Here is a 27,845-nt window from a genome sequence, read left to right on the forward strand (position 1 = left end):
TGCATCTTGAGGCTCTCCCTAACCTCCCAGCTCAAAGGCAGATTAGCGCCTGGAGTTATTTCCCCAGGGAGCCTCAGGGCAGTAACGGTGTCTCGACCGTGATGGGGGGGGGGGGGGGGGTCTGGGGGGGGGATGGGCACCAGGGCGGTGGAGTCAGGGGCATGCGGCACAGGGCACTGCGAACGGGGGCCCCGGAGAGCTTGGGGGCTCCCTGGGGGCCCAGAACCCGTTCACTCTCCACCCGCCCTGGCTTCGCGAACATCCCTTGGCCAGCGTGCTTGGAAAATAGTTCTTGGAGCGAGCAGTCTGTCCAGTCATCGGAAATTTCTTCCGTCTCTTCCCTTGCGCAACGCCCCGGTGCAACAAGAATAATGGAGGTCGCAGCCGCCCTCAGCCCCCAGGAGGGGAGACGACGCCTTGGGTGATCAGAGCTACTTGGGACCCGCAGCAGCGCAGAGGCGGCGCGGCCGCAGGGCGTTGGGATCCGCCGCGAAGTGAAAGGGGCGTAGTCATGACCGTGGGCGCGGCGGCTGCGCAATGGGACTGGGAGGGGGTGGCGGGGGCGTGGCTGTGGGCGTGGCTCTGAGCGCGTCGCCGCGCTCGGGGCACCGGCTGGCTGCGGCGGCGGCGGCGTCCACCCCAGAGGCGGTTGTTGCTGCGCCCGGTACTGGGATCGCTGCCCGAGGCGCAGACGCGGTGGACTTCGCCCGCCCCGGCCCTCGGCTCGCTGTGGGCTCGTCATGGAGACCAACCAGAGGCCGTACCACCTGGTGGTGTTTGGCGCCTCAGGCTTCACCGGCCAGTTCGTGGCCGAGGAGGTGGCCCGGGAGCAGGTGGCCTCGGGGCACAGCTCCAGCCTGCCCTGGGCCGTGGCGGGCCGCTCCCGGGAGAAGCTGCAGCGAGTGCTGGAGAGGGCTGCTCTGAAGCTGGGTAAAGGGGCGGGGGGGGGGGGCCGCTTCCGGGGCCGCAGGGTTGGGGTCGCCCGCCGCGAGCGTTTGTCCTGCAGGGGGGCGCCCCTGGGGCTCCCCGGGCCCAGCCGCACGGCCGGAGGAGGAGGCGAGGCTGGAGGATAGCACGGCTTTGTTCCACTCCCTGAACGAAATACAGAAATAAATACGTTTCTCCTCCGTGGAATTCCTCTTCCTCCAGTTTGGCGAGTCCCACTGGCCGCGAAGACGGGGACGCCAGCTCCTCCTGTCTGCGCCCCGCTGAGCAGGGGCACCCGGTGGGGCTGCAGGTCTCCCCGGATTTGGTCGGATGGCAAAGTAGGGCTTTGCTCCCTTCGGGTGTTCTGTCCTCCCCCCTCGCCCTGCCTTTCTGGAAGTGTGCGGGGAAAGCCTAACAGTTTTTTTGATAACGATGTTGTGGCTTTCGTTTCTTAATTTATTTTTTGCCTGTTAAGAATCCTCTTTCTTACGCTCTCTCCACCCTCCCGCGTTCGTATTTCTGGTTTGGGCGTTTACTTATTCTTTTAGCACTCATTCAACATATTTTTACTGCGTGGTCTTTTCTGTGCCAGGTCCTGTTCCGAGAGCTGGGGGTACAGATGTGACAGCACACACAGGGACCCTGCCCTCAGGATCGGGGGAGGCATCTAACTGAGGATTCTTGCCGCCTGGTCTCCCCTCATACAGACCCACAGCGCCTGTTAGAGTTCGGGGTGTACTGTGCTCTTGTGTTTAACCTTCATCCCACGCTTCCTTCTAATTCCACCCTGAGCCTGCGTGTGGTGGGAGGTGTAGACTCTGTTTTGTTTGTGATTATGTGCAGAAGATCTCACGTAGGCTCAGTTCTACAACTCTTTCTCCCGCTAGCCACTGCCAATCTACAGTCTTGACCAAAGAGCTTGTTGGTGTTGTCTGTTTTAGTTTTCCAAAAGAAATAATTTCACTATTAAAATATATTCTTCCATTTCTTTTTCCTGCTCAACAAGACTGTGCAGGCACAGTCTGATTATCGTTTGTAATGCCTAGATTGAATTATTGTGAGGGATGCACCTTGCACCACCAGAACCTGCATTACTTGATTTTGTTAATTCCAGTTATTTACTTATAAGCCCATCATGAGTGTCCTTTTTTTTTTAAATTTTTAAATATTTATTTATTTTTGGGAGAGAGAGTGCAGGTGCGTGCATGGGGGAGGGTCAGACAGGGAGACACAGAATCTGAAACAGACTCCAGGCTCTGAGCTGTCAGCACAGAGCCCGGTGCGGGGCTCGAACCCACAAACCACAGGATCATGACCTGAGTCCAATGAATTTGGACTCTTAACCGACTGAGCGGCCCAGGTGCCCCCTATCATGAGCGTTCTTACCTAGACTGTGCCTTCTACCCCAGAGTCCTTTTTTTGTTCTCGTGATGATGATCTTAACAACCCCTTTTTACCCCCATATTTTATCATATGTAGTTGGTTAGTAGTTGATGAGAAACTTCATCATGGAATTCCTGGCAGAGAGGAAATCAGGACAGCGATCTACTCAGTACCTAAACAATCGTAAAATTGTCATCTTACACAGGGTTATTATCATTTACACAGTGCTTAAGTTAGTTTTTTTTTTTTTTAAGGTTAGTATTGTATTTTTGTAGCAATTCTTAGTATTAACTCCATTTTCCTCATAGCTTTTTCTTTTTTATATCGCCTGGTTTAAAAAGTTCTTATCTTTTTTCGGTGCTTTTCCTGAAATTACCATCACTGATTAGTATAAAGAGAAGATCTGGAAGATCTAACACTGTATCAGATTTGTTGAAAACGATTTATGTCTTACTTTAGGAAGACCGACACTGTCCTCCGAAGTTGGAATAATAATTTGTGATGTCACTAATCCCGCCTCACTTGATGAAATGGCTAAGCAGGCGGCAATTGTCCTCAACTGTGTAGGACCCGTAAGTAATCAGCCCTTGTTTGTATCAGAACAAACAGTCTATTCATTTCTAACAGAATCTGGTATTTTATATTCTAGAGGAACATAAGGACAGGGTGCAGAAGAATTGGTTCAGGGCCTTAACCCCATCTGGGGGAGTTTTCACTTCCAGTGAGAGCAAATGGGTGTGACCAAAGTGTCCCAAGAGAGAGACCAGGCCCTCTGGGACACCATACTCCAGGAACGTGTGCTAGTTTGGTTACTGGTTACGGCTATAATTGCCATTTTTTTTTTCTCACCGTACGCTTTTTTTTTTAAGTGTATTTATTTATTTTGAGAGAGAGGGCCGCACTTGGGTGGGGGAGGGGCAGGGAGAGAGAGAATCCCAAGCAGGCTGTGCACTGTCAGTGCAGACCCTGACTCCAGACTTGATCCCGTGAACTGTGAGATCGTGACCTGAGCTGGAATCAGTCTTAACCAGCCGAGCCACCCAGGTGCTCCCCTTACTGTGTGCTTCGTAAGTGAAAAAAAATGTTTGCGCGTGTACCCCCGATACATGTTTTTACCTTGCTTGTGAATGATATTCCTCTGTTACTGTACCAATATGTATGTTAAAAACATGTACAAAAATAGACTAAAAGAGGATTCGTTCATTTACTCAATGAATATTTATTGAATGTTTATTACATGTAAACTGCACTAGTGAAGGTACCTGGGACAGAATGGTGAACAAAACTGAAAATCCCTCATGGGGCTTATGGCCTGGCGGGGGTGACAGAAAAGGAGGGTTCTAATAGTAGGTAATGATAAGTCCTTTGAAGAAAAATAAGGCAGGGTAAGGAGTTAAACTGCTAGTTAGAAGGGTGGTCACGGAAGGTCTCCGTGAGGACCTGACATTTGTGTAGAGACCTGAATGAAGTGAAGGGGGTAAGCTACGGGAGCGTTTGAGAAGGGTGTTCCAGGGAAAAGCACATACAAAGGTCCTGAGGCGAGCCTGTGTTTGGCAAGACTGAGGCATGTGAGAGAGGGCAGTGCGGCGGGGCCCGGGCAGGACCGAGGTGGAAGTTAGGTTGGAGAGGAGCCCGTGAATTAGGTCAGAGGGTGATGGGCAAGGTCAGGGTTTGAATGGTTGAAAGCAATAGCACGATCTGCTTTCCAGTTTTGAACTTCTTTGGCTTCTGAGAGGAAGAAGAGGTGATGGGGACCGACAGGGGGATGATCGCGGCAAGCCAAGCACAGGATATGGTGGGAAGTGGGTAGGGTCAGAGTGTACTTCAAGAGATCCACAGCTTTTTGGTATTGTTCTGGACGTGAAGGAGGCACCCTTGGCCTGTGCAGCAGGCAAAAGTTGGTGACGTTTACTGATCTGAAGAAGCCATCCCAGGTGGCAAAACATTTGAAAACTAAGCATCTCGAAGGTTGACGATCATGTTTTCATTGAAAGCAGGAAGGTGTTTTTGATTATCAGGTAAAACTGTAGGTGAGTTGTTTATTTAGATTAACCTCACTTCTGACTGGCTTGGATTCTGTGCTCTGCTGCTCCCATCACTCTCTCAGACACGTCCTTAGCCAGCTTCCTTGCCCTTCCCTCCCCAGAATTCTGGAAAAATCCAAACCTGGTTATTCCAGCCCCGCTTGCTCAACCCGTGAGCCCTCAACCCGATTATCCAGTAATCCAGTAACCCCGAGGGTCTGGAGACACCCTTGCTGACGGCCCTACTTTAAATACGTGGTTACAAACCCCACGTGGGGGCCTCAGCGCCTTAGAAATCCTGCACCCTTTTTTTAAGAGAGAGACAGAGCGTGAGCAGGGGAGGGGCAGAAAAAGAGGGAGACCAGGATCTGAAGCAGCCTTCAGGAGCTGTCAGAGCCTGACACTGGGCTCCAACCCAGGAACCGCGAGATCGTGACCTGAGCCAAAGTCGGACACGTAAATGGCTGAGCCGCCCAGGTGTCTCTAGCCATTTTTAAGTTTGCAATTCGATGGCACGAAGTGCATTGGCAGTGCTGCGTGATCATCACCATCTTATCTCCAAAACTCGTCATCGTCCCAACAGAAACTCTAACTGGGTCAGTTTTTGTTTTTTTGTTTTTTTAAGTTTGTTTTGAGAGAGCAAGAGAGAGCATGCCTGGGCAAGGGCTGGGGAGGGCTGGGGGGGGGGGGGGAGAGAATCACAAACAGGCTCCACCGACATCGAGGTCTATCCCATGACCCTGGGATTATGACCTGAGCCGAAATCAAGAGCCAGATGCTCGACTGAGCCACCGGGTGTCCCCAGTTTTTGTTTTTGTTTTTTTTTAAAGAGAGATCTTTGGTGTTTCCTACTTTCCTAATTGGGCCAGTATTTTATAACCGTGTAGTGCTAATCAGGTTAGTGAGTTGAGGCTCAGCAGTAAGAAGAGAAAAATCGGGTAGCCTGGAATAGAACACAGGGTGAATGACACATGATATGGATAAGTAAGGGTTCATGAAACTTGTTTCAGTTAGATACATTGTGTGGGGGCTGCTATGTGAAGTGAATTTCTTAGCGTGGGTTGTGGCCAAAAAATTTTGAACGCCAGGGCTTTAGGGGCGCCTGGGTGGCTCAGTCGGTTAAGCGTCCGACTTCGGCTCAGGTCATGATCTCGCGGTTCGTGAGTTCAAGCCCCGCGTCAGGCTCTGTGCTGACGGCTCGGAGCCTGGAGCCTGTTTCAGATTCTGTGTCTCCCTCTCTCTCTGCCCCTCCCCCGTTCATGCTCTGTCTCTCTCTGTCTCAAAAATAAATAAACGTTAAAAACAAATTAAAAAAAAAATAAAAAAAAACAAGTGATACCTGTAAAACTACTTAGGCATGTGTAAACGGGCGTGGGGCCGAAATACAGTGAAAAGGGACGAAAGAGGGTGTCACCATGGCCCCCTTTGCTGGTGGAGCTCTTCCTCCACAAGCTACCCTCAGGATACCTTTTGTGTCTTCTGTTCGACGTGTGACCACTGCGTGGGACCCAGGGAAGCAGGCCGAAGTCAGTTCATGTATTAACCACTAATAAGACCTCATTTTTTTCTCTGTGCTTCCCATAAACGTTAGCATGAATACACAGATTGCTCTCTCCACAGCTGAGGGATGGTTCTGTGGGCGCCTTGAGGTCAGCATGCCTACTTGGGGACCACTGGGTCGGAAGGTGGGGCGCTCAGAGCGGGATTGTGGTTTCGATCCGGAAGCGCGCTGGCTTCTCTGGGGAGAAATGCCTCCTCTGAGATCAAGGATCCTTGCCGTTTGTCCATTATCTCCTACAAGCCCAAGGGTAGACGGTAGAGAACACCCTCAGAACACACGAATCCAGGGGTGTCAGTGCACAGGCCTTCGTAGCACTTGTGCCAGAGTGCAGTGTGAGGCCGGGGGCGCTGCGCTGAAGGGGGGTGGGCGTGCTGTTTCTGGAAGGAGCTGCGGTTACCTAACCCGGAAGGCTGGGGCTGGAGCCAGCCTGGCAGCCGCGAGCAGGGGAGGGTGAAGCAATAGCGGGTTTAGGAAACTACGAGGTGTTTCGAACTTCTGCGACATGGGACTAAGGGCTGGTGGTGTGACCTGAGGCTTGAGCACTTTTTGTGACATGCTAAGAAGTCTGGAGATACAGGCACTGCAGAGCTAGTGATGCATGTGTGTGTGAGAAGGAGCACACGTGACCTCAGCTTTTTATTCTAGAATAACGATTTGGTGTTTCTTTGGCGATGGGGTGGGTTTGGCTGCAGCGAAACCAGTCACTGTAGTAAACTGCGTGAGAGGGGGCAAAGGCGTGACCTCGCATTCGGAGGCGTGGAGGGGAGGGGACTGATTTGATGAAACGTGGTACCTTCCAGGGTTGATGGAGTCAGAGACAGCTTCTGGGTTTCTCACTTGAGGATGCGGTTAATCATGACACCCAAGGGTGGGTTCTACTGCGTGCTCTGTGCTAAGCTACTTGTGTCGTCTTATTTCGTCCTGACTACAGCCCTGAGACATAGGTGCTGTGATTATTCATCTCTTTTGATGAAGAAATCGAAGCTTAGAAGGTGAAGTACGCGCCCAAGTTCGCACAGCCGGTGGGTGCACAGAATGGACTCAGTCAGGCCCGACCGTAAAGCCTGTGCCCTAGACGGGCTGCTGGTCAGCCGTTTGCACAGTTCTGTCTCCTCAAGGTCCCTACGTGCAACAGGTCAGGACAGGAATGGCGAGTGGGGCCCAGGCGGTCTGAGCCACCACCTACGCTTCTAATCAATACACCCTAGTCACCTCTGTTACGAAGTAGAGGAGGAAAACAGGTTTGTAAGAAAGATGATGGGTTTGAATTTGGGTTGTCTGCTCAGTATTCTTTTTTTTTTTTTTTTTTTAATGTTTTATTTATTTATTTTGAGAGAGACACAGCGTGAGCAGGGGAGGGGCAGAGAGAGAGGGAGAGAAAATTCCAGGCAGGCTCCGTGCTGCCAGTGCAGAGCCTAATGCGGGGCTCGAACCCACGATCCATGAGATCAAGATATGAGCCAAGAATAAGAGTCCGATCGATGTTCAACTGACTAAGCCACCCTGGCAACGCCCCCCGCCATGCCCCTGAGCATTCTGGAATTAAGACAGGAAATACATAAAATACAGTAGAATTATTATTTTTTTAATAAGTGAGGAAATCAGGGTGAAGAGAAAATAGGGGAGGGACAACGAAGCCAAAGTAAAATCAGTTTTACGCACGAATCATGCCCTGTGTCCTGTGCTCTTGCTGGTCCTGAACTTTCTAACAGAAACCAAAGACACGGAAGCGTCTGTTAGTTCCGGAGATAGACGTTGAATGTCATCAGGATACCTGTTGTAGGTGACATCAGGAAGGTAGAAATTTTCCGGGGAGATTCGGCAGCCCTGGCGTGCAGAAGAATCACCCATGAGGAATGTCCCTGGAGTCTACCCTGCCTGTTGACATGCGTGTTACTGGGCTCCGTCCCCAGAAACTCTGATTTAGGGGGCCTCTGGGGTGGGATGGAGTCACCATCCATACTTAACATACTTAACGAGTCACCTAGGTGACTTTAACACAGGTGGACACCTGGCCAACTTGAGAAACTTTGGGAGAAGATAACCAAGAGAAAGGCCAAAAGAGGCTCCAAATGAGTTGCAAAGTGGATGTGTGTAAATCTTAAGGACTGCCCAAGATGAAAAAAGAGCTTTGGGGCACCTGGGGGCTCAGTCAGTTAAGCCCCTGACTCTTGATGTCAGCTCATGTCCCAATCTCAGGGTTGTGAGTTTAAGCCCCAACTTGGGCTTGACCTCTTTCATTTTAATTTCTATTTCTATTTTATGTATATTTAAATTAAAAGATTTTTTAAAAAATATTTTATTTATTTTTGAAGGAGAGAGAGAGAGAGACAGAGCATGAGTGGGGGAGGGGCAGAGAGAGAGAGAGGGAGACACAGAATCCGAAGCAGGCTCTAGGCTCTGAGCTGTCGGCACAGAGCCCAAGGCAGGGCTTGAATTCACAAACTGTGAGCTCATGACCTGAGCTGAAATCAAGGGTTGGACACTTAACCGACTGAGCCACCCAGGCGCCCCTTAATATTTCAGTCATGGTAACCAAGACTGTACTTATAAAACTCAGTGGCATTTCATTCATTTAAGCTTGCTAAGTACGAGTTAACTGCTGGCTTTCTTTATCCTTCCCCCCCAGTATCGATTTTACGGAGAACCTGTAGTAAAAGCGTGTGTTGAAAATGGAACGAGCTGTATTGACATCTGTGGAGAACCTCAGGTACGTAAAATGCAAAGGAAAGAATGGAATTAGCGACACAACTCTCTGTTAGCGTGGACGATACTTAGTGCAGTTTCGCAGACCTATTTTAGAATTCGATGTCCCCCTCCCTCGTGGTGACAGATGGTGTTCTGTGGACGGCTCACAGGAGAGCCCGATGGGAAGGTCTCTTCTTCCGTTTTCTCGAATTTTTTTCTTCCTTACCACCTCGTTGATTTCAGGTCTCTTGTAGGTAGGCTGTGCTGATTTTTATAGGTCCGGCATGCCGTGAATGGAATGAACTGAAGCGGTGGGGTGCGCGCAGAGTTTTGGAATCGCGCTTTTGGCACTTTTTCGTAACGGACTCCCTTTTTGTGAGCAGACACCTTTACAACATTGAAGGAGAGTACGTGCGAAGTCCTCTCCACCTAAAGATGTTAGATATTGCCGCTTGTTGAGTGCTTATTACCACGCTGGCGCTATGCTAATTAAGCATTTTACGCCATCTGAATTTTCAACCTTCCTGCGCGGTAGGTATCCTCTTTCCTCTTTTGTGGATGAGGAAATCGAAGCTTAGGAAGGTTAAGTCAGGCAGCTCAAAGTCATGCAACTAGTAAGTAGAAGGACGAGGACTCGAACTGAGGTTTGCCCGATTGTGGGAAGTGGAGTGTTAGTGAGCACCGAGCTCGGCTGCCTCCCTTTAAACTGTACCTCATGTCCCTGTAGTCTCTGCTGATCACCGTCACCAATGTACCCTTGATAGAATGTCGTGAGGTGACACTTTACCCCTGTGGTCTTCCACCCCAAACCCGTCACCCCAGTCTAGTCTTGAGAAGAATTCCAGTAGAGGGGCAGTCTACAAAGTACCTCATCAGAAGCCCTCAAAACTGTCAAGGTCCTCAGAAACGAGACTCTGAGAGACCGTCATAGCCAGGAGGAGCCTAAGGAGACATGACCGCTAAATGTCATGTGGGATCCTGGCAGAGAAAAAGGATGGATAAGGATGGACTGTAGCTAATGATAACGTTACCACCATTGGTTCCTTAATTGTAACAAATGTTCGTGTCCAAGCTGTCACGACGGGAGAAACTGGGTCGGGGTGCGTGGGAACTCTCCGCTACTCACATTTTCTGTAAATCCGACACTGTTCTGGAAGTAATTGTTAAACCCAGGCAGAGGATTTGAACAGACATTATTCTCCTCTTCCATCCCTCCTTCCCTCCACTTGTTTTACTCTAACTGTATATATGCACAGATACATGTCCGTAATCGTGTCCGTCTGAGTAATAGGTTTGGGTTAGGCTTTCTTGCTTTTTTTTTTTTTTGTATTTTTTTTGTATATTAATTTAATTTTTCATAATACATGTGACTCTGACACTTAAAAGGCATTTTGAAAAAATTAATAGTGTCGTTAAGTCACACCAGCTTATCTCCTGCACTAGTTGGCATCGGGTAGATATCCAGTCAATACTTGCATTTCGACACTTAATATTTCACTACAAAGCCATACCGGTTAGCATTTCCAAAATGCAATTGCTTTGTCTTTTAAGGTCTCTCATCGAATACTGATGTAAATGTCTCTGATTTAAATAGCTCTGATTCACATTTTTGTCCTGGATTTTTTAGTTTCTGGAACTAATGTATTGGAAGTATCACGAGAAAGCTGCAGAAAAGGGAGCTTATATCATTGGAAGCAGTGGCTTTGATTCCATTCCAGCAGACCTGGGAGTGATATATACCAAAAACAAGATGAATGGTAATTATCAATCAAGAAGCAATAAGAGGATTTACAATAGAAAGGCTTCATGTTTGTAGTGTGGAAGAGAAGCAGAACTATTTCTGTGGGTAATGTGAACACAGATGCTTTGTTTGTAATATAGTGGTAATTGTTATAAAATGTGACGGGGCGCCTGGGTGCCTCAGGCGGTTAAGCGTCTGACTCTTGATCTCAGCTCAGGTCTTGATCCCAGGGTCGTGGGTTCAGGCTTCATGTTGGGCTTTGTATTAGGCATGAAGCCTACTTAAAAAAAAAAAAAATACTACTGACGCTATTTTTTGAGATGCATGTTCTAAAGAGAGGAATTATCCATTGTCTCAATTTAGTTACGGTTAGAGCTGTAACATTTCCGGAAATAGAATTTCTGACAGTCATTGTAAATTCAAACTTGCTTGGTTTCAGAATTAATACATTTAAGAATATGATTTATATAGCTATTATAATTGAAGTTTTAAAATTTTTAATCAACAAAGCTGAAAAGTATTGAACAAATTTTTTGGTTTCTATTTCACCCCATTTGTAAAAGGAACCAATAATTTAAGAGTGGAAAAAATCATGTTGACTTGGGCAGCACATAATACTAAAATTGGGGGCGCCTGGGTGGCTCAGTTGGTTGAGCGACCGACTTCGGTGCAGGTTATGATCTCGCAGTTTGTGAGTTCGAGCCCCGCGTCGGGCTCTGTGCTGTTGGGCTCTGTGCTGACAGCTCGGAGCCTGGAACCTGCTTCGGATTCTGTGTCTCCCCCTCTCTCTCTGCCCCTCCCCTGCTCATGCTCTGTCTCTCTCTCTCAATAATAAATGTTAAAAAAATTTTTTTTTAAATACTAAAATTGGAATAATACGGAGAAGATGAGCATGTCCCTGCGGGAAGATGACACACGCAGATATGTGAAGCGTTCCGTATTTTTAAGACGAGAGGTGTTGTCGAGGATGTGGAGAAAAAGGAGCCCTGTGCACTGTTGGTGGGAATGCAAACTGGTGCAGCCACCGTGGGAAACAGTAGGGAGCTTCCTCAAAAAGTTAAAAACAGAGCTACCCTGCAATTCAGCAATTACACCCCCAGGAATTTACCCAAATAGTATGAAAACACCAACCAATTCCAAGGGATACGTGCACCCCTCTGTTTATTACAGCACTAGTTACAGCAGCCAAGGTGTGGAAGCAGCCCCCGTGTCCACTGATTGATGGGTAAAGAAGATGTGGTGTATACACACATATATCCATATCTGTGTGTGTGCATACACACGCACACACACTGGAATATTATTCAGCCGTAAAAAAGAATGAAATCTTGCCATTTGCAACGACATGGATGGAGCTAGAGAGTATAATGCTAAGAGATGTAAGTCAGAGAAAGACAAATACTATGTGATTTCACTCGTATGTGGAATTTATGAAACAAGCAAAGGTAAAAAAAGAGACAAATTAAGAATTGAACTCTTTTTTTTTTTTTTTTAGCGTTTATTTATTTTTGAGAGAAACAGAGAGAGACAGAATGAGAGCAGGGGAGGGACAGAGAAAGAGGGAGACACAGAAGCCGAAGCAGGCTCTAGGCTCCAAGCTGTCGGCACAGAGCCTGACGTGGGGCTTGAACCCATGACCCGGGAGATCATGACCTGAGCCGAAGTCGGACGCTTAACTGACAGCCCCCAGGCGCCCTAGCAGACTCTTAACTGTAGAGAACACAATGATGGTCAGGGAGGTGGATGGGGAATGGGTTGAATAGGTGATGGGGATTCAGGGGTGCACTTGTGATGAGTGCTGGGTGATTAACATAAAAACCTGAAAAAAAAAAAAAAGAAATGGATGACAGCAATAGATACACAAGTAAAAAATGCAGGTTACTGACCTTCCAAAGTCGACTAGAAATGCCAGCTCTACTTTCCACTGAGAAATGAACAAAGTTCTATGCCTTAACAGTTATGCTCTTGAAAGCTTTTTGATGCAAATAATAGCAGCTTAGAATTAAAAACCCTTTATTTAAAAAAATGAGAAAAATAAATATTATGGTAAACAGGAAGTTACTAATGCCGTGCTTATTTTAAAAGGGTCCATTTAGAAAATGACATGAAATAGGTAACTCCAATGTCCTATAAACTGTTCTAGAGCTTAACCAGGTGGGAAGTGTTTCAGTTTATATTAAATAGTTAACATAACTCTGGGTGCCTGGGTGGCTCAGTCGGTTAAGCGTCTGACTTCAGCTCAGGTCATGATCTCACAGCTCATGAGTGCGAGCCCTGTGTCGGGCTCTGTGCTGATAGCTCAGAGCCTGGAGCCTGCTTCGGATTCTGTGTCCCTCTCTCGCTCTGCCCGCCCCCCCCCTCCCCGCACTCATCCTCTGTCTCTCTCTCTCTCTCTCTCTCTTTCAAGAATAAACATTAAAAAAAAAAAAGTTAACGTAACTCTGAAACCAAACCCCAGACAGATAGCACTTAAAAAGATAGCACCAAAAAAAAAAGGCTCCAAAGCAGTCTTGCTTAGTGAAATTAGTAGTAAAAAAAATGCTAAATAAAATTTTAGTAAATATTCAATGGCATTTTAAGAGAATAATATATCAAGACCAAGGTTTGTTAGGAAGTTATGTAATCATTACATCAGAATATCGAAGATGAAAAGCTGTATGACCATCTCAATAAATCATCTGAAAATTCTTGCCATGTGCTGATTCCGATTTTTAGGAATTTAGGAATAGAATATTTTATTAACATAAAAATGTTGGAAGGCAATAGCCAGTATCATACTCGGTGATGAAACACTAGAACTGTTCCTGATAAAAAGAAGAACATGATTTGAACATCTTTAAAGCATTCAGTCTTGCAATCATGAACCTGGTCTTCATTTCTCAAAAATCTTCTTTTAAATCTATACAGTTTAGACACCTTCGTGATAGTTTTGCATATTTCTCACTAAACTTGTTTTTAAATATTTAATAGTTTCTGTTATTTTGAATAGGTCTTTTTTCCTTTTAAGGGAAAACATTACACCTTGTTTAAAAACTTTGTTGTCATGATCTCAGGGTTTGTGGGTTTGAGCCCCTTGTCAGACTCTGTGCTGACAGCTCAGAGTCTAGAGTCTGCTTTGGATTCTAGGCCTCCCTCTCTCTCTCTGCTCCTCCCCCACTCCTGCTCTGTCTCTCTCTGTCTCTCAAAAATAAATGTTAAAAAAAAAACCAAAAACACTTTGTTCTCAGATACTGAAACCTGAGTCAGTGTTTTAACAAGTGTCCCAGCTGATTGTTTGATACAGCGGGCTGCATTTTATTGCATATTGCCTTCGGTGGTCCATGTTCTTTCTGTGGATAGGTTAGATCACAGAGCCATAAATCCCGACTGCGTTCTCTTAGCAACCCGCAGAATCCTCTCAGTGACTTGTACTATAATGATCTGTTTTGGGCTTTGTCAGTGGTCCCCTAGCGATATTTATATGGCTATAGTTCTCATCAGTCTGGATGACGTGGTTATTCATTATCTTTCTTTGTCAGCTTTCTAGGGCCCCGTAATTTGGTCCTCTCTTGGAATTAAAACAAGGAAAACTGTCCTCTTAAGAAATTGATATACTTCTTTTTTTTTTTTTTAAGTTTACTTAGAGCACATGCACGCACAGGAGTTGCAGAAAGAGGGGAGAGAGAGAGAGGGAGGGAGAGAGAGAGAGAATCCTAAGCAGGCTCTGCACTGCCAGTGGAGAGCCCAACGCAGGGCTCCAAGTCATGAACTGCGAGATCTTGACCTGAGCCCAAATCGAGAGTCGGACACTTAACCAACTGAGCCACCCAGGTGCCCCTTGATATATTTCGTATGATCAGATTTTCGGAATTTGCGCATTACATTTTTCTCTTGTCTTACTGCTCTTGAGAAATTCAACAATTATGTAACTACTATGCCTATATATTAGTCCCCATGGTTACATGATTGATTTCTCCCTCTTTTTCTGGCTTTGGTTTTCTGTTATTATTTATGCTTATTTCTTTATTTCATTTTAACAGCCTTAAGTATTTTATAAGCCATCACACAGGCCATTTTGATAGGCTTTCTGTGCATTTATTCATGGTAAATCAGTACAAACAAGCCTTCTTGAAAGCAGTCATACTGGAAAACAGAATTAATCCCACAGATGTAATTTTGAGAACTGTGTCCCAGTGGGTGTTCAGAGTGAGTGAACTTGTTGCCTTGTTGCCTTCAGAGTGAGTGAACTTGTTGCCTTGTTGGAAGAGATTTTTAGTGTTTTCAGTCTGAACACTAGAAAAGATCTTATTAGTACTAGCACTTGGAGTTTATTCTAAATGATTCTTTCTGACAATTTCCTTGGCTTCAGTTGCTTCTTAAGTCTGTTTCCAGTAACATACTAGAACTGTTACCAGTATTGATTTTCTGACTGTATCGGCTATAGGCTTAGTAAAAGTGGTCCCTAATGGAATAGGAATAGTTTATTACTACACGTCTTGGTTACATAGATCTTACTCGATTTACTTTTGCTATTCTACTCTTTTAGGTATGCTGACGGCTGTGGAAAGTTTCCTGACTATACATTCCGGACCTGAGGTTAGTTTTTCTGTTTGTCAGGTGATTTTTATAGTTAACATTAAAAAGCATTTTGGAAATGATAACATGCCTCCTAAAAAATATTTAGATTAATAAAATTTTATATCTATTTGTAATTTTTAGTATATGAAAGTTACTATGTTTAATTTTTAAAAAATATTTATTTAGTTTTGAAGAAGAGAGAGACACAGTGCAAGCTAGGGAGGGGTAGAGAGAGTGGGAGACACAGAATCCAAAGCAGGCTCCAGGCTCTGAGCCATCAGCACAGAGCCCGATGCGGGGCTTGAACCCACGGCCGTGAGATCATGACCTGTGCTGAAGTCAGGTGCTTAACCGACTGAGCCACCCAGGTGCCCCTACTGGGTTTAATTTTTAAAAGTATATGGTAGATTGCTGGGAATTACTTAGACTTAAAATAGAATTTTGTTAAAAACAACTGCATAGCCCATTGTGTTAGAATGAGTTACCAGCATCCGAACACCAAATTATATATTGTTGTTGTGCAATAAATGTTGTCAGCCAAGACGATTGTCACAAGTCGTCACAAGACGTGACAAGATTGTCACAAGACGATTAGTACAAGTCAGGGCACTTCTGTTATCTGCTTCACTTGGAGTTAGGTGCTGTTGTGGCCGTAAAAAAATACATGATGTAATTACTGAATTTATAGTTTATTTGGGAACCTAAGACAGTTGTGTTTCTGGGGGGACCATGCTTTTTGATAGCACTTTTATTGCCGGGTCTACACTTGAGGCTTCATAAATATTGTTGTCTTTAAAACACATTCGTTCAACAAACACTGTGTAGTGTGACACATAAATGAATCAGATGCAAACCTGTCCTTAAAGACATAAAAATTTAGCTTGAGGGGCGTCTGGGTGGCTCAGTCGGTTAAGCGTCCGACTTCAAGTCGGGTCATGATCTCGCCGTCTGTGAGTTTGAGCCCCACGTGGGGCTCCGTGGTGACAGCTCAGAGCCTGGAGCCTGCTTGGGATTCTGTGTCTCCCTCTCTCTCTGCCCCTCCCCCACTTGCGCTCCTGTTTCTCTCTCAAAATGAATAAACATTAAAAATTAAAAAAAAATTAAAAGATGAGATGAAATACCATCGGATTCTGAGAACAGAGAGTAAATCTAGCTGGGAGGCCAGAGATAAGAACTTTTAGTTATTTATTTTTTATATTTGTTTTTCAATGTGTATTTATTTATTTTGCGAGCTACAGAGGCAGTATGAGAAGGGGAGGGGCAGGGGGAGGGAATCCCAAGCAGGTGCCACACGGTCAGCGCAGAGCCCCACGCGGGGCTCGAGCTCGCAAACGGTGAGATCGTGACCCGAGCCGAAATCAAGAGTCAGATGCTTAACTGACTGAGCCAACCAGGCGCCCCCGGAGATAAGAGCTTTTAGAGGCTGTGACGTGGACTGAATTTCTAGAGGTCGATGCTGTGGAGCCTGGATGAGGGAGAGGGAGCAGTAGAGTCAGGACATGGCTGTGGGACGGTACAGGGCCCGTCAGGTAGGATAATGGCTGCAGTCATCTGGATCTTGGGTTCGGATTAATACACGCAAAGAATTACATAAACATGCTAAAATTCGTGGGTTAAGAGGATGTCCACAGGGTATCAGAATAAAGGGAAGGGGTAGTGGGCCTGGGGAACTGGGAAGGCCTCCTGGAGGCCTCACCGAGTTCAGCCTTGAAGAGTCGGTAGCCTGTGGAAGGTCAGGAACAAGCATGAAGGACGTGCCTGGATCTGTGGGGAGCGGGTGTGGAAACCCAACTCAACCGGCTGAAACCGGCAGAACGAAACATGAATTTACAGGTTCGTGTAACCAAATGACTGCAAGTAAGTAGTATGGCTGGATCTGGATGTTCGGATGGTTATTCTCCGCCCCCCCCCCCAACCCCCCATATCCTCTGTTTCTGTCTCTTCCATCTCTTCTGGACTCGTCTGCGTAGGCTCTCAGCGTGCCCGAGAAGGTGCTGGCAGTCCTAGGTGCACATTGTCTTAATGTTCCTGACTTCCGGGGAACAGCTAGCAGAGCCGATGTATCACGTGACCGGGAAGTAGTGGGCCATCTGGCTGTTCTTGAGCCAGTCAGCGTGACCGGTGTCATGAGTAGTCAGATTGCCCAGGTGGTCACGGGCCCCTGGAGGGAGACCCTTGGAGTCAGTCTCATCTGCACCACATGGAACGACTTCCGGATGGGAAGGAGGCTTTCAGAAGCCGAGGATTGCAGGGAGCTGCTGACTGGGAGAGTCGGACAAGAGGCTTCTTTTGACAGAGCAGCGGGAGATGGGATGGGAAAGGCGAGGTGGATGTGAAGAAGGCGTCTTCCCTTCCTGTGAGGAATACAGGAGCCCCTGAGTGGATGGTTCTTAGGAGTCGAGTCAGGAATCCCTCCTAGGACGTACAGATTTCGAAACTGGGTTGCGTGGGCTTGAATTCTGGCTCTGCCACTTACCAGTGACGTGCCCGTGGCCAAGCAGGCCGTACTTCCCCTCATCTCTAAAGGAGACGATCGTCGTATCTGCTCTATGTGGTCGTTACGAGGGTTAACTTACTCAGCGAATGTACATCAGAGCCGTGGTTGGCAGCTGGCAAATCCCTCAACTAGTGTCAGTAAGTATTATTTTTATTAGTATTGTTAGAACTTGAAGTTGGGGCTTCACTCAGGACAGCAGAGTTGAAGCATCCATATCAGTGCAGCCCCCTCTCGCTCCCCCGAGGCAGAGTCCACAGCCTGACTTTTACAGGGACGGGGAGATTCCGTGCACCCCGAGTCACTAAGCTGTTCTCGTGCCCCTCCTTATCTTATGTTTCCCCTCGATAGAGGACAATGAAGAGGTAACGTGGAAAGCCCTGTGCATTTGGGTATTATGAAATGTATTTTAAATTTATGTCATCAACCCAGAGCTTTCTTCTAAACTCAGACTTAAAACGTCCCATCACTAATTGACATCTACACTTGAACGTTTGATAGATACCGCAAACTGTACTTTTTTGTGCATAGCTGACCTCCCGCTTTTCCTTTCCAAACGGGCGCCAACCTCAGCTTATTTGTATCAATTTCAGCTGGTCGCGATGCGTCCGTCCACGTATTCAGCTCAGATGGTAGGATCGTTGCTATCTCTGTCTCCTGAACCCCAAGTCCGGTCTGTCAGGAAACCCTGTTGATTCTGCCTTTGAGATCTGTCAGAATCCGATCACTTTTCACCATGTCTCTTCCTACGACCCCGTTCTGGCTACCACCTGTTCCTGTACAGTCCTCCCTCGACACAACATCCTGGCTGGTCCTTTCCAGACATAACCCGATCACGTACTCCTCAGCTCATAATTCTTTAGTGGCTCCTTACTGCATCTGGAGTGCAAGCCAAACGTCCTTCCGGTTAGTGATAACTGATCTGGCCCTGGTTAGTCTCCAACCTCCTCTCTTACAGAATGCCCCTCATTCATTCTTCTTCGTTTATTTGTTTTTTTTTTTTTAAGTTTATTTATTTATTTTGAGAGAGACAGAGACAGCATGAGTGGGCGAGGGGCAGAGAGAGGGAGACAGAGAATCCCAAGCAGAGCCCCTTGCAGGGCTTGAACTCACTAAACCAGTGAGATCATGACCTGAGCTGAAACCAGGAATCTGACGTTCAACCGACTGAGCCACCCAGGCGCCCCCATATATCGTATTTTTTATTGAGTTTATCACTCTCCCTGGAATGTGAGCACCACAAAAAAGGATCCTTGGCTGTTAATTCACCAAGCACCTAGAACAGTGCTGGTCACGTAGTAGGAGCTCAGTAAGTGTTTTTTGGCTGACTTGAGTGGACGAGGCTAACTTAACCTTCATTCCAAAACTCTGTGGGAGTAATTCCAGAATGTAAAAGTGTAGTCCGGTTTCAAAGGAATGTAGAGGTAAAAATCCTAAATAAAATACTAGCAGATTAAAAGCAGTAATACAGGGGCGCCTAGGTGGCTCAGTCGGTTAAGCGGCCGACTTCAGCTCGGGTCATGATCTCGCGGTCCGTGAGTTCGAGCCCCGCGTCGGGCTCTGTGCTGACAGCTCAGAGCCTGGAGCCTGTTTCAGATTCTGTGTCTCCCTCTCTCTGACCCTCCCCCGTTCATGCTCTGTCTCTCTCTGTCTCAAAAATAAATAAACGTTAAAAAAAAAAAATTAAAAAAAAAAAATAAAAGCAGTAATACATAAGACAAATAGCGCATTTTGACCAAGTTAATTTTACATACGAAATGTGAGGTTTAACATTATATAGTCACTTTGATTCACTCCACCAACAGGTTAAAGGAGGACGGTCATAGGATCATCTCAATAAATAGAGAAACAGCATTTGATAAAATGTGTCTATTCATGATTAAAACTTGCAGCAAGCTAGGAGTGGAAGGGAAGATGATCTTTTTTAAAAAAGCTATACCAAATATGATACCCAGTGTTTAACATTGAAAACTTTTGTTCTGAGTTCAGGAATGACTCGGGAGCCCTCTGTCATTACTCCAGCCAGATTCTAGCCAGAGCAGTAACACACGAAAAAAGAAAGAAACTGTATAGAGGTTAGAAAGGAAGAAACGAAACTATTTTCAGCAGATGATGTAATTGTGAATGTAGGAAATTCAAAGGAAATCTGCAGGTAGTATTACTAGAATTAGTAAATGAGTTTCATCACCTACTGGAAAAATTCTTTTTCTCACCTGATTGCCTTGGCTAGACTCTCCAGGCCAGGACACTGGGGAGCAGAAGTGGCGAGAACAGACATCCTTGTCTTGTTCCTGATCTTAGAAATCTTTCAGACTCTTGCCACTAAGTATGATATTAGCTGTGCGTTTTTATGGATGCCCTCTGTCAGGTTGAGGAAATTTCCTTCTTTTCCTGGTGTGTTGAGTGTTTTTAACGTGAAGGGTTATATTTTATCAAATGCTTTTTCTGCATTTATGGAGACGATCACGTGGTTTTGTTTTTTATTATCTTCTTACACGGCATCACTTAAGATTGATTTTCCTATGTGGAGCCAACCTTACATTGCCGGGGTAAATCCCACTTGATCATAGTATATAATCCTTTTTATGTATTGCTGGATTTAGTTTGCTAGTATTTTGTTGATGGGTTTGTATCTATACTCATAAGGAATATTGGTCTGTAGTTTTCTCATGATGTCTTTGTCTGGTTTTAGTATCAGGGTAATTAATACTGGTCTTTGGGGAAGAGATTTTTGCAAAGGATCAGTATCAATTCTTTTTTAAAAAAAATTTTTAATGTTTATTTTTTATTTTTGAAAGGGAGAGAGAGTGAGCAGGGGAGGGGCAGAGAGAGAGGGAGAGAGAGAATCCCAAGCAGGCTCCACACTGTCAGCACAGAGCCCAGAGCTCAATGTGGGGCTTGAACCCATGAACCATGAGATCATGACCTGAGGCGAAGTCAGATGCTTAACTGACTGAGCCACCCAGGCACCCTGGGCATTTCTTTCCTTTTTTTTTTTTTTTTTTTTCCTTTTGTTTAAAAAAATGTTTATTTTTGAGAGACAGAAAGAAACAGAGCACAAGAGGGGGAGGGTCAGGGAGAGAGGGAGACACGGAATACGAAGCAGGCTCCAGGCTCCGAGCTGTCAGCACAGAGCCTGACACGGGGCTCGAACCCAGGAACTGTGAGATCATGACCTGAGCCAAAGTTGGACACTTAACCCACTGAGCCACCCAGGCGCCCCATGAATTAGGGCTAATTTTGAAAGAATATGGCCAGCTGGTTGAGTGAAAATGAAGTGAAACTCGGCATATTAAAAAGAGCATAAGTGATGGTAGGAAGGCAAAAAGAGCACGTGTTGGTGTAAATATCCAATATGATCAAGCTAATGAGTGTTCATGCTGCCTGAAAATTCATCTCAAGATTGTTAAATAAGGGATTATGGCTTGCTCAAATAGAGGTGAAATGTTCTCTGTAAATACTTATAAGTTCCTTGGTTTTACATATTAGTAATTGTCCCTTAAGATGTGTTTATTTCTTTCTTTTTTTAGAGAACAGAATTTTTTTTTTAATGTTCATCTGTTCTGAGAGAGAGAGGGAGAGAGCGAGCATGGGGGAGGGGCAGAGAGGGAGAGAATCCCAAGCAGGCTCTGCACTGACACGTGGGGCTCAATCTCAAGAACCGTGAGATCGTGACCTGAGCCGAAAGGGAGTCGGGTATTAAGACGTGTTTCTTTAACTCTTGAATTATTTTTTCAGGGGTTGTGTATTCACGATGGTACCTGGAAGTCAGCAGTTTACGGTTTTGGAGATCAGAGTAATTTGAAAAAACTACGAAATGAAGCAAATCTGAAACCCGTCCCAATTATTGGTCCGAAATTGAAAAGAAGGTATATTGACTCAAAATCTGTTCTTTGGTACATCTGGTCTCAGTATATTGTCATTGATCTGATTATTAATAAAGTATGCTACTAGAAAATCCTGAGACTGTTCTATAGTAAGTTCAGGATTGTCTTCATAGCTACATAAAATACAATTAATGCATTATTCTAAGCTTAAGTACTTTGATATTAATATATTTGGACTCGGGGAAAAATTTTTTGAATGTTGTGACTTTTCCATATCAAAAGCAAACATCAGCTAAATTTTATGCAGTAAAACCTCCATTTTAATTTTTTTTTTTAACGTTTATTTATTTTTGAGATAGAGAGAGACAGAGCATGAATGGGGGAGGGTCAGAGAGAGGGAGACACAGAATCCGAAACAGGCTCCAGGCTCTGAGCGGTCAGCACAGAGCCCGACGCGGGGCTCGAACTCACGGACTGCCAGATCATGACCTGAGCCGAAGTCGGCCGCCCAACCGACTGAGCCAGCCGGGCGCCCAAAACCTCCATTTTAAAGGGTGATGATCTTGTGGAGATTATCTGTTAATAGCACTCTTCTGTGAAAACTTTGTATGTGAGAACTCTAAACTGGCCGTAGAGTTTGGCTGTTGAAAGGAGTGTCGTCTAGGGAAACTGGTGGGCTCAAATGTAGCTGCACTGTGTTCCGCGCCCTCGGAATGCTGTCCCGCCTGTCACTTGTTTGGTGTAGTGGGGAACGCGGACATTTTAATGAAGGACAGGTCTGCCATCTTTGCGGTTGTTCCTGCTTCAAGAAAAGTTGACTGTTTGGTTCACAAAGTCACCAAGTTAGCCGTAAGTGGAGAAAACGCACCGCGGTCACGGGTCTGCCTTGCAGGTGGCCACTTTCCTACTGCAGAGAACTCAGCAGCTACTCGGTCCCTTTCCTGGGAGCGGATGTGTCTGTCGTGAGGCGGACCCAGCGCTACCTGCACGAGAACTTGGAGCAGTCTCCCGTAAGTGTGCCCGATTTAACTCCTGAAAAGAGCACTGCGTTCGTTCCAGCCCCCCTCGCTGTTTAACGTAGGAGCTTTAGGTGTGTAAAGCAAAACAGGAAGGCCAGCCAAGGCGCGCCTCAGTTTCTGGAAGTGCACGGAATGGGGCGCGGAGAGCACTTTGCATTGTGGGAGTGGAGGTAGCCTCCCCACAGTTCAGACCTGGCCCGCCGAGTACCTTGTCAGTGCAACAGAACAGCAGCAGATTTAGTCCAGAAACGCTGGGGTCACGAACCCCCACCAACCCTGTCTAGAGTTTTAGCTGCTGGGAGGGAGTCTCCCCTGCCTGTGGACGCGTCTGGGCTCTTCTGGCCTCGCCGCCCGCCCCCCACCCCCCGGGGTATCGTCTTACTCCTTTTGGTGAGGGAGCTGCTCCCACTTTTGAGACTTGAAGGAGACAGTGAATCTCAAGTTAAAGGATTATTTTCTCGTGGGAGGGGTCGTAAGTAGCATTCACATATCTACATCCTATAATGTGTCATCACTGAATGTAGCTACGTTCTTGTGGACTTTTGTGTTCAGGCAGAGGAAGCTACAATTTCTTTAAAAAATATACTCCCAATGTCTGCTTTCTGAACAAGCTTTTAGAACGTAACACGTTCATAAAGCGGAGAGTGCTTTTGCTCAGCATTTTTGAGGACAGAGTAAGTTACAAGTAGCCGACACGCTTGTGTTACTGAGTGTGCAGACGTAGGGTTGACATTCTGACTTTGTCCCTCTCCTAGGTTCAGTACGCTGCTTATATAAACATGGGAGGCATCACCTCTGTTATTAAGCTGATGTTTGTGGGACTTTTCTTTTTATTCTTTGTGAGGTTTGGCATTGGAAGGCAACTTCTCATAAAGGTAAGTAATATTTTAACGAAATTAGGTCTTTAGTAGTATTTTCCGTGAGTTTTAAAAAAATGTCACTGAGCGTTTTTTGTTTTGTTTTTTTTTTCCCCTTAGTTCCCATGGCTCTTCTCCTTTGGTTATTTTTCAAAACAAGGCCCAACACAAAAACAGGTAACCCTTCCTTTTGTATACAGGTCTTCAAAATAGTAATTTTCCTTAATTTGTTTTTACTTTTCCTCAGTGCATTTACAATAACAGATAAGACTTGATGGGGCACTTACCATGTTGACAAGTGCTTTTATGTTCTTTTCATAAGTTAGATCACTTAGTCTTTTCAGACACCCCTTAAGGTAGGTATTATCTCCACTTTACAAATGAGGAAACTGAGGCACAGGGGCCAAGAACCTTGCAGAATTTAATTTTTTGAATCAGGTTTTTATATCTCCAAGGGGGGCAATTCTGTCTGGCCTGTATTTCCATTACTTGTTGGCTAGTTGTTCTTTTTTTGAGAAAGAGAGAGAGAGAGAGAGAGAGAGAGAGAGAGAGAGAGAGAGAGAGAGGGAGGGAGAGAATCTTAAGCAGGCTTCATGCCCAGTGTGGAGCCCAACTCGGGGCTTAATCTCACAACCATGAGATCATGACTTGAGCCAAGGTCAAGAGTCAGATGCTCAACCTACTGAGCCACCCAGGTGCCCCTACTTGTTGGCTGTTTTTGTCTTGTCTCCTCAAACAGCTATGTGAAACCAGATTACCACGTTCTGCCGTTACCCCCGTCCTAAAATAAAAACTGCCTCCAGCTTGTCCTCTGAAACGACTATTTCAGTGGTGCCGTCCTTGTCTAGGCCACAGCCTAGGAACCGAACCGTCTGTACCGCACCCAAGTTCCTCACCACCTCCCTCCCCTGGCAACACACCCGTCATCAAAACTTGTGTCTTCAAAGAACTGATTTTTGCCCCATGCTTAAAGGATGATAGGGTCTTCTGGCAGAATACTGATGTTTTCACCTGCTGAAAATGTCTCATACGAAATAGAATGTTTACTGTGTTTAGGAAGGAGATGACATCTTTAGTAAATAAGGCCTTTGCTTTTTCCTCAGATGGATGGCTCATCGTTTACATTGAGATTCTTTGGTCAAGGATACAGCCAAGGCTTTGATCCCGAGAAGGGCAAACCAAATACGAGAATTTGTACTCAGGTGAAAGGACCAGGTATTTCACATATGACATAAGAGTGCTGGGGCGTTTTACGTTGTCCTAAGGTATAAAGCAGTATTATATTTTTTTCTTAGAGCTTAATTATTTAGAAATAAATTGCACAAGTTATTTAAGTAACAATATAAATTATTCTGTTAAAGGAAGGATTGAAATTGTTATAATCTAATTGTCTTAGTGTATCCCTCCCCCTGGTTTTCTTTTTTAGTATTATTTAATAATTTTCTGAACAGCATATTTTAATATTGATAAGAAAAGGGGCTGGTTGATATATATTCTCCTACTCAAGGGTCATTTTAAAGCAGTATAATTGTAATATAAAGCTGTGGGCCAAGGTTTCTTTGCAGTCTTTGAACAGCCCTACATTGTTTGTAAAATGTGTGTGCTATGTGCGTTTTCCTGGGGAGGATGCAGGCTTTTGATGGGTGGCTAAAAGGGTCTGTCACCCAAAAAAGCTCAAGAACTTTCGCTGTCAATTTTACAGAGCGGTGCGGAGACACTTCTGCTTGTGAATTACAGCCTAATTATAAGTGTAATTACCAGCACCTCTGGTAGATCAAAGGGGGTCTGCTTTGCAGTTTCAGTCAAGCCAGATGGCAAAGATATCGTTGTGTCTTGCCCTCTTTTCAAATTCCCACCAGGCTTCTTAAGATAAATTGACTGTATTTTTATTATTTGACCGAACTGTAAACACTGAGGTTCCCCTTGCTTAGAAACTTTTTTTAAAGTTACTCAGTTGTTTTTCTTTAAGAAATTGAATCTTTTTTTTTTTTTTTAAGTTTATTGATTTTGAGAGACACAGTGTGAGCTCTAGTGGGGGAGGGGGAGAAAAAGAATCCTAAGCCGGTGCCGCGTTGTCATCGCGGGCCCCGATGTGGGGCTTGAACCCATAAACTGTGCGATCCTGACCTGAGCCAAAATCAAGTGTCAGAATAAAACCTCCCATTTGATTTTTGAGTGTTGCCGAATGCATTAACATCTTTCTTTGATCATCTGTCTTCCGCAGAGCCTGGCTATGTGGCTACCCCCATAGCCATGGTCCAGGCAGCTATGACTCTTCTAAATGACGCCTCTGATCTTCCTAGCATGTAAGTCTGGTTTTCTTCTAATTCGAAGAGGCCTTTGTCATCCGTGTTATATTTTCGCTTCTTTTGATGCTGTTTTCAGGCAGTGGGTCTGCACATAAGCATGCACGTGCCCTTTGAACCAAAGATAGAGGTAAATTAAATTTGTAAGAAGGACCGTGTCTTAGTGGCCTCTGAGAACAGTGCAGAGATAGATAAATGAGAGGAGACAGGAAGTGTGAGAGTCACGTAAGTTGACTTTAGTTCCTTGTAAAAACGGCTCAGGTCTGGAGTCAGCTACGCTATAAAGGCCCTCGTTGTTAAATAGTATTATCAGGAGCCTCTAGTCAGTGCTGATGATACCCAGCTGGCCATGGGCGGCCCCGATATCATGTGTGGATTCATTCATGGCAGCTTGGCTAGATGATTATCGACTGGGCTCTGTCACCGGAGCCTTTAACTGTTCCTGTAGAAGTAGGCCAGCTTTACAAATGAGCCATCGGCCCGCAGACTCAGAAACAAATAAATGTAGATATGACCCGAAACGGTATTAAGTGACAGACATAAACAGTGTATAAAGCGAAGTCTCATTAGATTTTTTTCAAATAATTCTACAGTTGACCCCCCCTGGGCAGTCGAAAATCCATGTATAACTTTAAAAATTTTTTTCTAATGTTCGTTTATTTTTGAGAGAGAGACAGAGTGTGAGTGGGGGAGGGGCAGAGAGAGAGGGGGACACGGAATCCGAAGCAGGCTCCAGGCGCCGAGCTGTCGGCACAGAGCCCGACGTGGGGCTCGAACTCACAAACCGTGAGATCGTGACCTGAGGCGAAGTCGGACGCTCAACCAGCTGAGCCACCCAGGCACCCCATTCGTGTGTAACTTTTAACTACCCATCCCAAACTTAACTAATAGCTTACTGTTGACATATATTATACTACATTCTTACAACCAAGCAAGCTAGAGAAAAGAAAATGTTAAGAAAATCATAAGACAAAGTACATTTATAGTACCACACTGTAAAAAAATCACGTGTAAGTGGACCCACGCAGTTCAAACCCATGTTATTCAAGCATCAACTCTATACCCTTTGAAAATATTTAACATATTTTTTAAAACGTTAGTCATTATAGTTAAAGAAACTTCTTCCGTCCAGTTTAAGCCTTATGTATGCTTTCATAATAATTTATTGCCTAAGTTTATTTCACTCAGGTCCTTTTTCTATCCTCCTGACTCCGAGGACTGGCTTTATGAGCAGCAGGAGTCCCTTGGGTTGACGGCCCTCACTGCCCCTGGAGCACACAGCCGTGTCCTGGGGGCTGGGCCAGTCTGGACGGGTTTGCTGGGGCTGCTAGCTTCGTCCCGATTTTGTAGCTCCTTTGTTCGTTGGCTCATTTTCAGAATGGAACCCAAACGTGTCCATGAGGGAACAAGGGTTTCAGGAGTTCTGCTGGCTCAATAGCTGCTTCTCCGGTGGCGGGTCATGCTAGCAGAGGGGAGGCCTGGAGAGCAGCCTCGGGCACCGTTTTCCTTGTTCTGTCTTACAGGGGCGGGGTCTTCACCCCAGGAGCCGCCTTCTTCAGAACAAAGTTGATTGACAGACTCAACCAACGTGGCATCGAATTTAGCGTCATCAGCAGCTCTGAAGTCTAGACATTGGAAGAATTGACTGAAGGCAGGACATGCATGAATTCATGGCTTTTTTGTTTGAAATTTGAAATGCTACACGTGAAAAAGTTGTCAGCTCTAAAATACGTGCCCATTAAAAGCAGGAAGTTGTACTAGCTTGCCCTAAATTTCAAATCTTTGTTGATTTTGTGATTTTATTGCTCGTGGAACAGAACCGATATTTGACTTCTCCATCGAAGAGTTCATCGTCGATGCTTGTAAGTCAGCTGGCGGCCTAGAGGGTGGGGGGGTGTCTTGATCCGTGTTGCTGACAGACCCCCGATGAGGCACTCGGGCTGGTGTTCCTGTAAGTCAGTAACTGCTGTCTTCCTCACCTTGGTTTTGAGTGGGATCTCCCCTTCTGATGAGTGTCTCTACATATTGTTTGGGCCTTTGCCAAAGGAAACGCACTTTTTTGCTGTGGTAGCCTAGTTTTTAGCCCATCCACACTAATTGAGTTTTTGACTATTACCTAAGTTGAATAATAAAGGGTTGTCAATGGAACGGTGGTTTTGTGCTTGGACCTAAGTATTTGAGGTGGTGGCAGACACGCCCCCCCAAGTGGTCTCGCCTGTGCCGCAGCTTTCTCTGCTTCCCGACCTGTGATTGGTTTCATGGGTATAGCTGGTAAGTTTCCACCCACTTTCACCGCCTAACCAGGATTTTTCGTATTTAACCAGGTTGTCCTCTGAAGCCCTAAAATAAGGCAGAGACTTTTCCTTTTGTAATAAGCGTAAAATAAACACATACCTGGGGCTCTGTGCCACGAAGAGGGCAGCCGCTGCCTTCATGAAGCTTCTGCTCTGCAGGGAGAAGC

The 27,845-nt window shown here is 45.7% G+C and overlaps 1 protein-coding gene, 1 long non-coding RNA gene and 1 other non-coding gene across 3 annotated transcripts; 2 read left to right on the forward strand and 1 right to left on the reverse strand.

Moving 5' to 3' along the window:
* Positions 1 to 621: 621 nt before the first annotated feature.
* Positions 622 to 27,141, forward strand: SCCPDH (saccharopine dehydrogenase (putative)). The gene is made up of 12 exons (XM_019422380.2): positions 622 to 930; positions 2,770 to 2,882; positions 8,525 to 8,605; positions 10,211 to 10,340; positions 14,850 to 14,899; positions 21,114 to 21,244; positions 22,095 to 22,212; positions 22,977 to 23,096; positions 23,199 to 23,255; positions 24,182 to 24,293; positions 25,303 to 25,384; positions 26,908 to 27,141. Exons 1-12 carry the CDS (start codon positions 741 to 743, stop codon positions 27,011 to 27,013), a joined length of 1,290 nt encoding a protein of 429 aa, XP_019277925.1. The 5' UTR covers positions 622 to 740; the 3' UTR covers positions 27,014 to 27,141.
* On the reverse strand, positions 7,460 to 8,936 carry LOC128778873 (uncharacterized). The gene is made up of 2 exons (XR_008424713.1): positions 8,689 to 8,936; positions 7,460 to 7,722 (listed from the first exon to the last, which is right to left on the reverse strand). It is a non-coding gene; the product is annotated as an uncharacterized LOC128778873 (long non-coding RNA).
* On the forward strand, positions 11,166 to 11,269 carry LOC128778972 (U6 spliceosomal RNA). The gene has a single exon (XR_008424823.1). It is a non-coding gene; the product is annotated as a U6 spliceosomal RNA (small nuclear RNA).
* Positions 27,142 to 27,845: the final 704 nt, after the last annotated feature.

The sequence above is a fragment of the Panthera pardus genome, unplaced genomic scaffold, assembly GCF_024362965.1.
Source record: "Panthera pardus isolate Hobbes unplaced genomic scaffold, ASM2436296v1 HiC_scaffold_21, whole genome shotgun sequence".
NCBI lineage: Eukaryota > Metazoa > Chordata > Mammalia > Carnivora > Felidae > Panthera > Panthera pardus.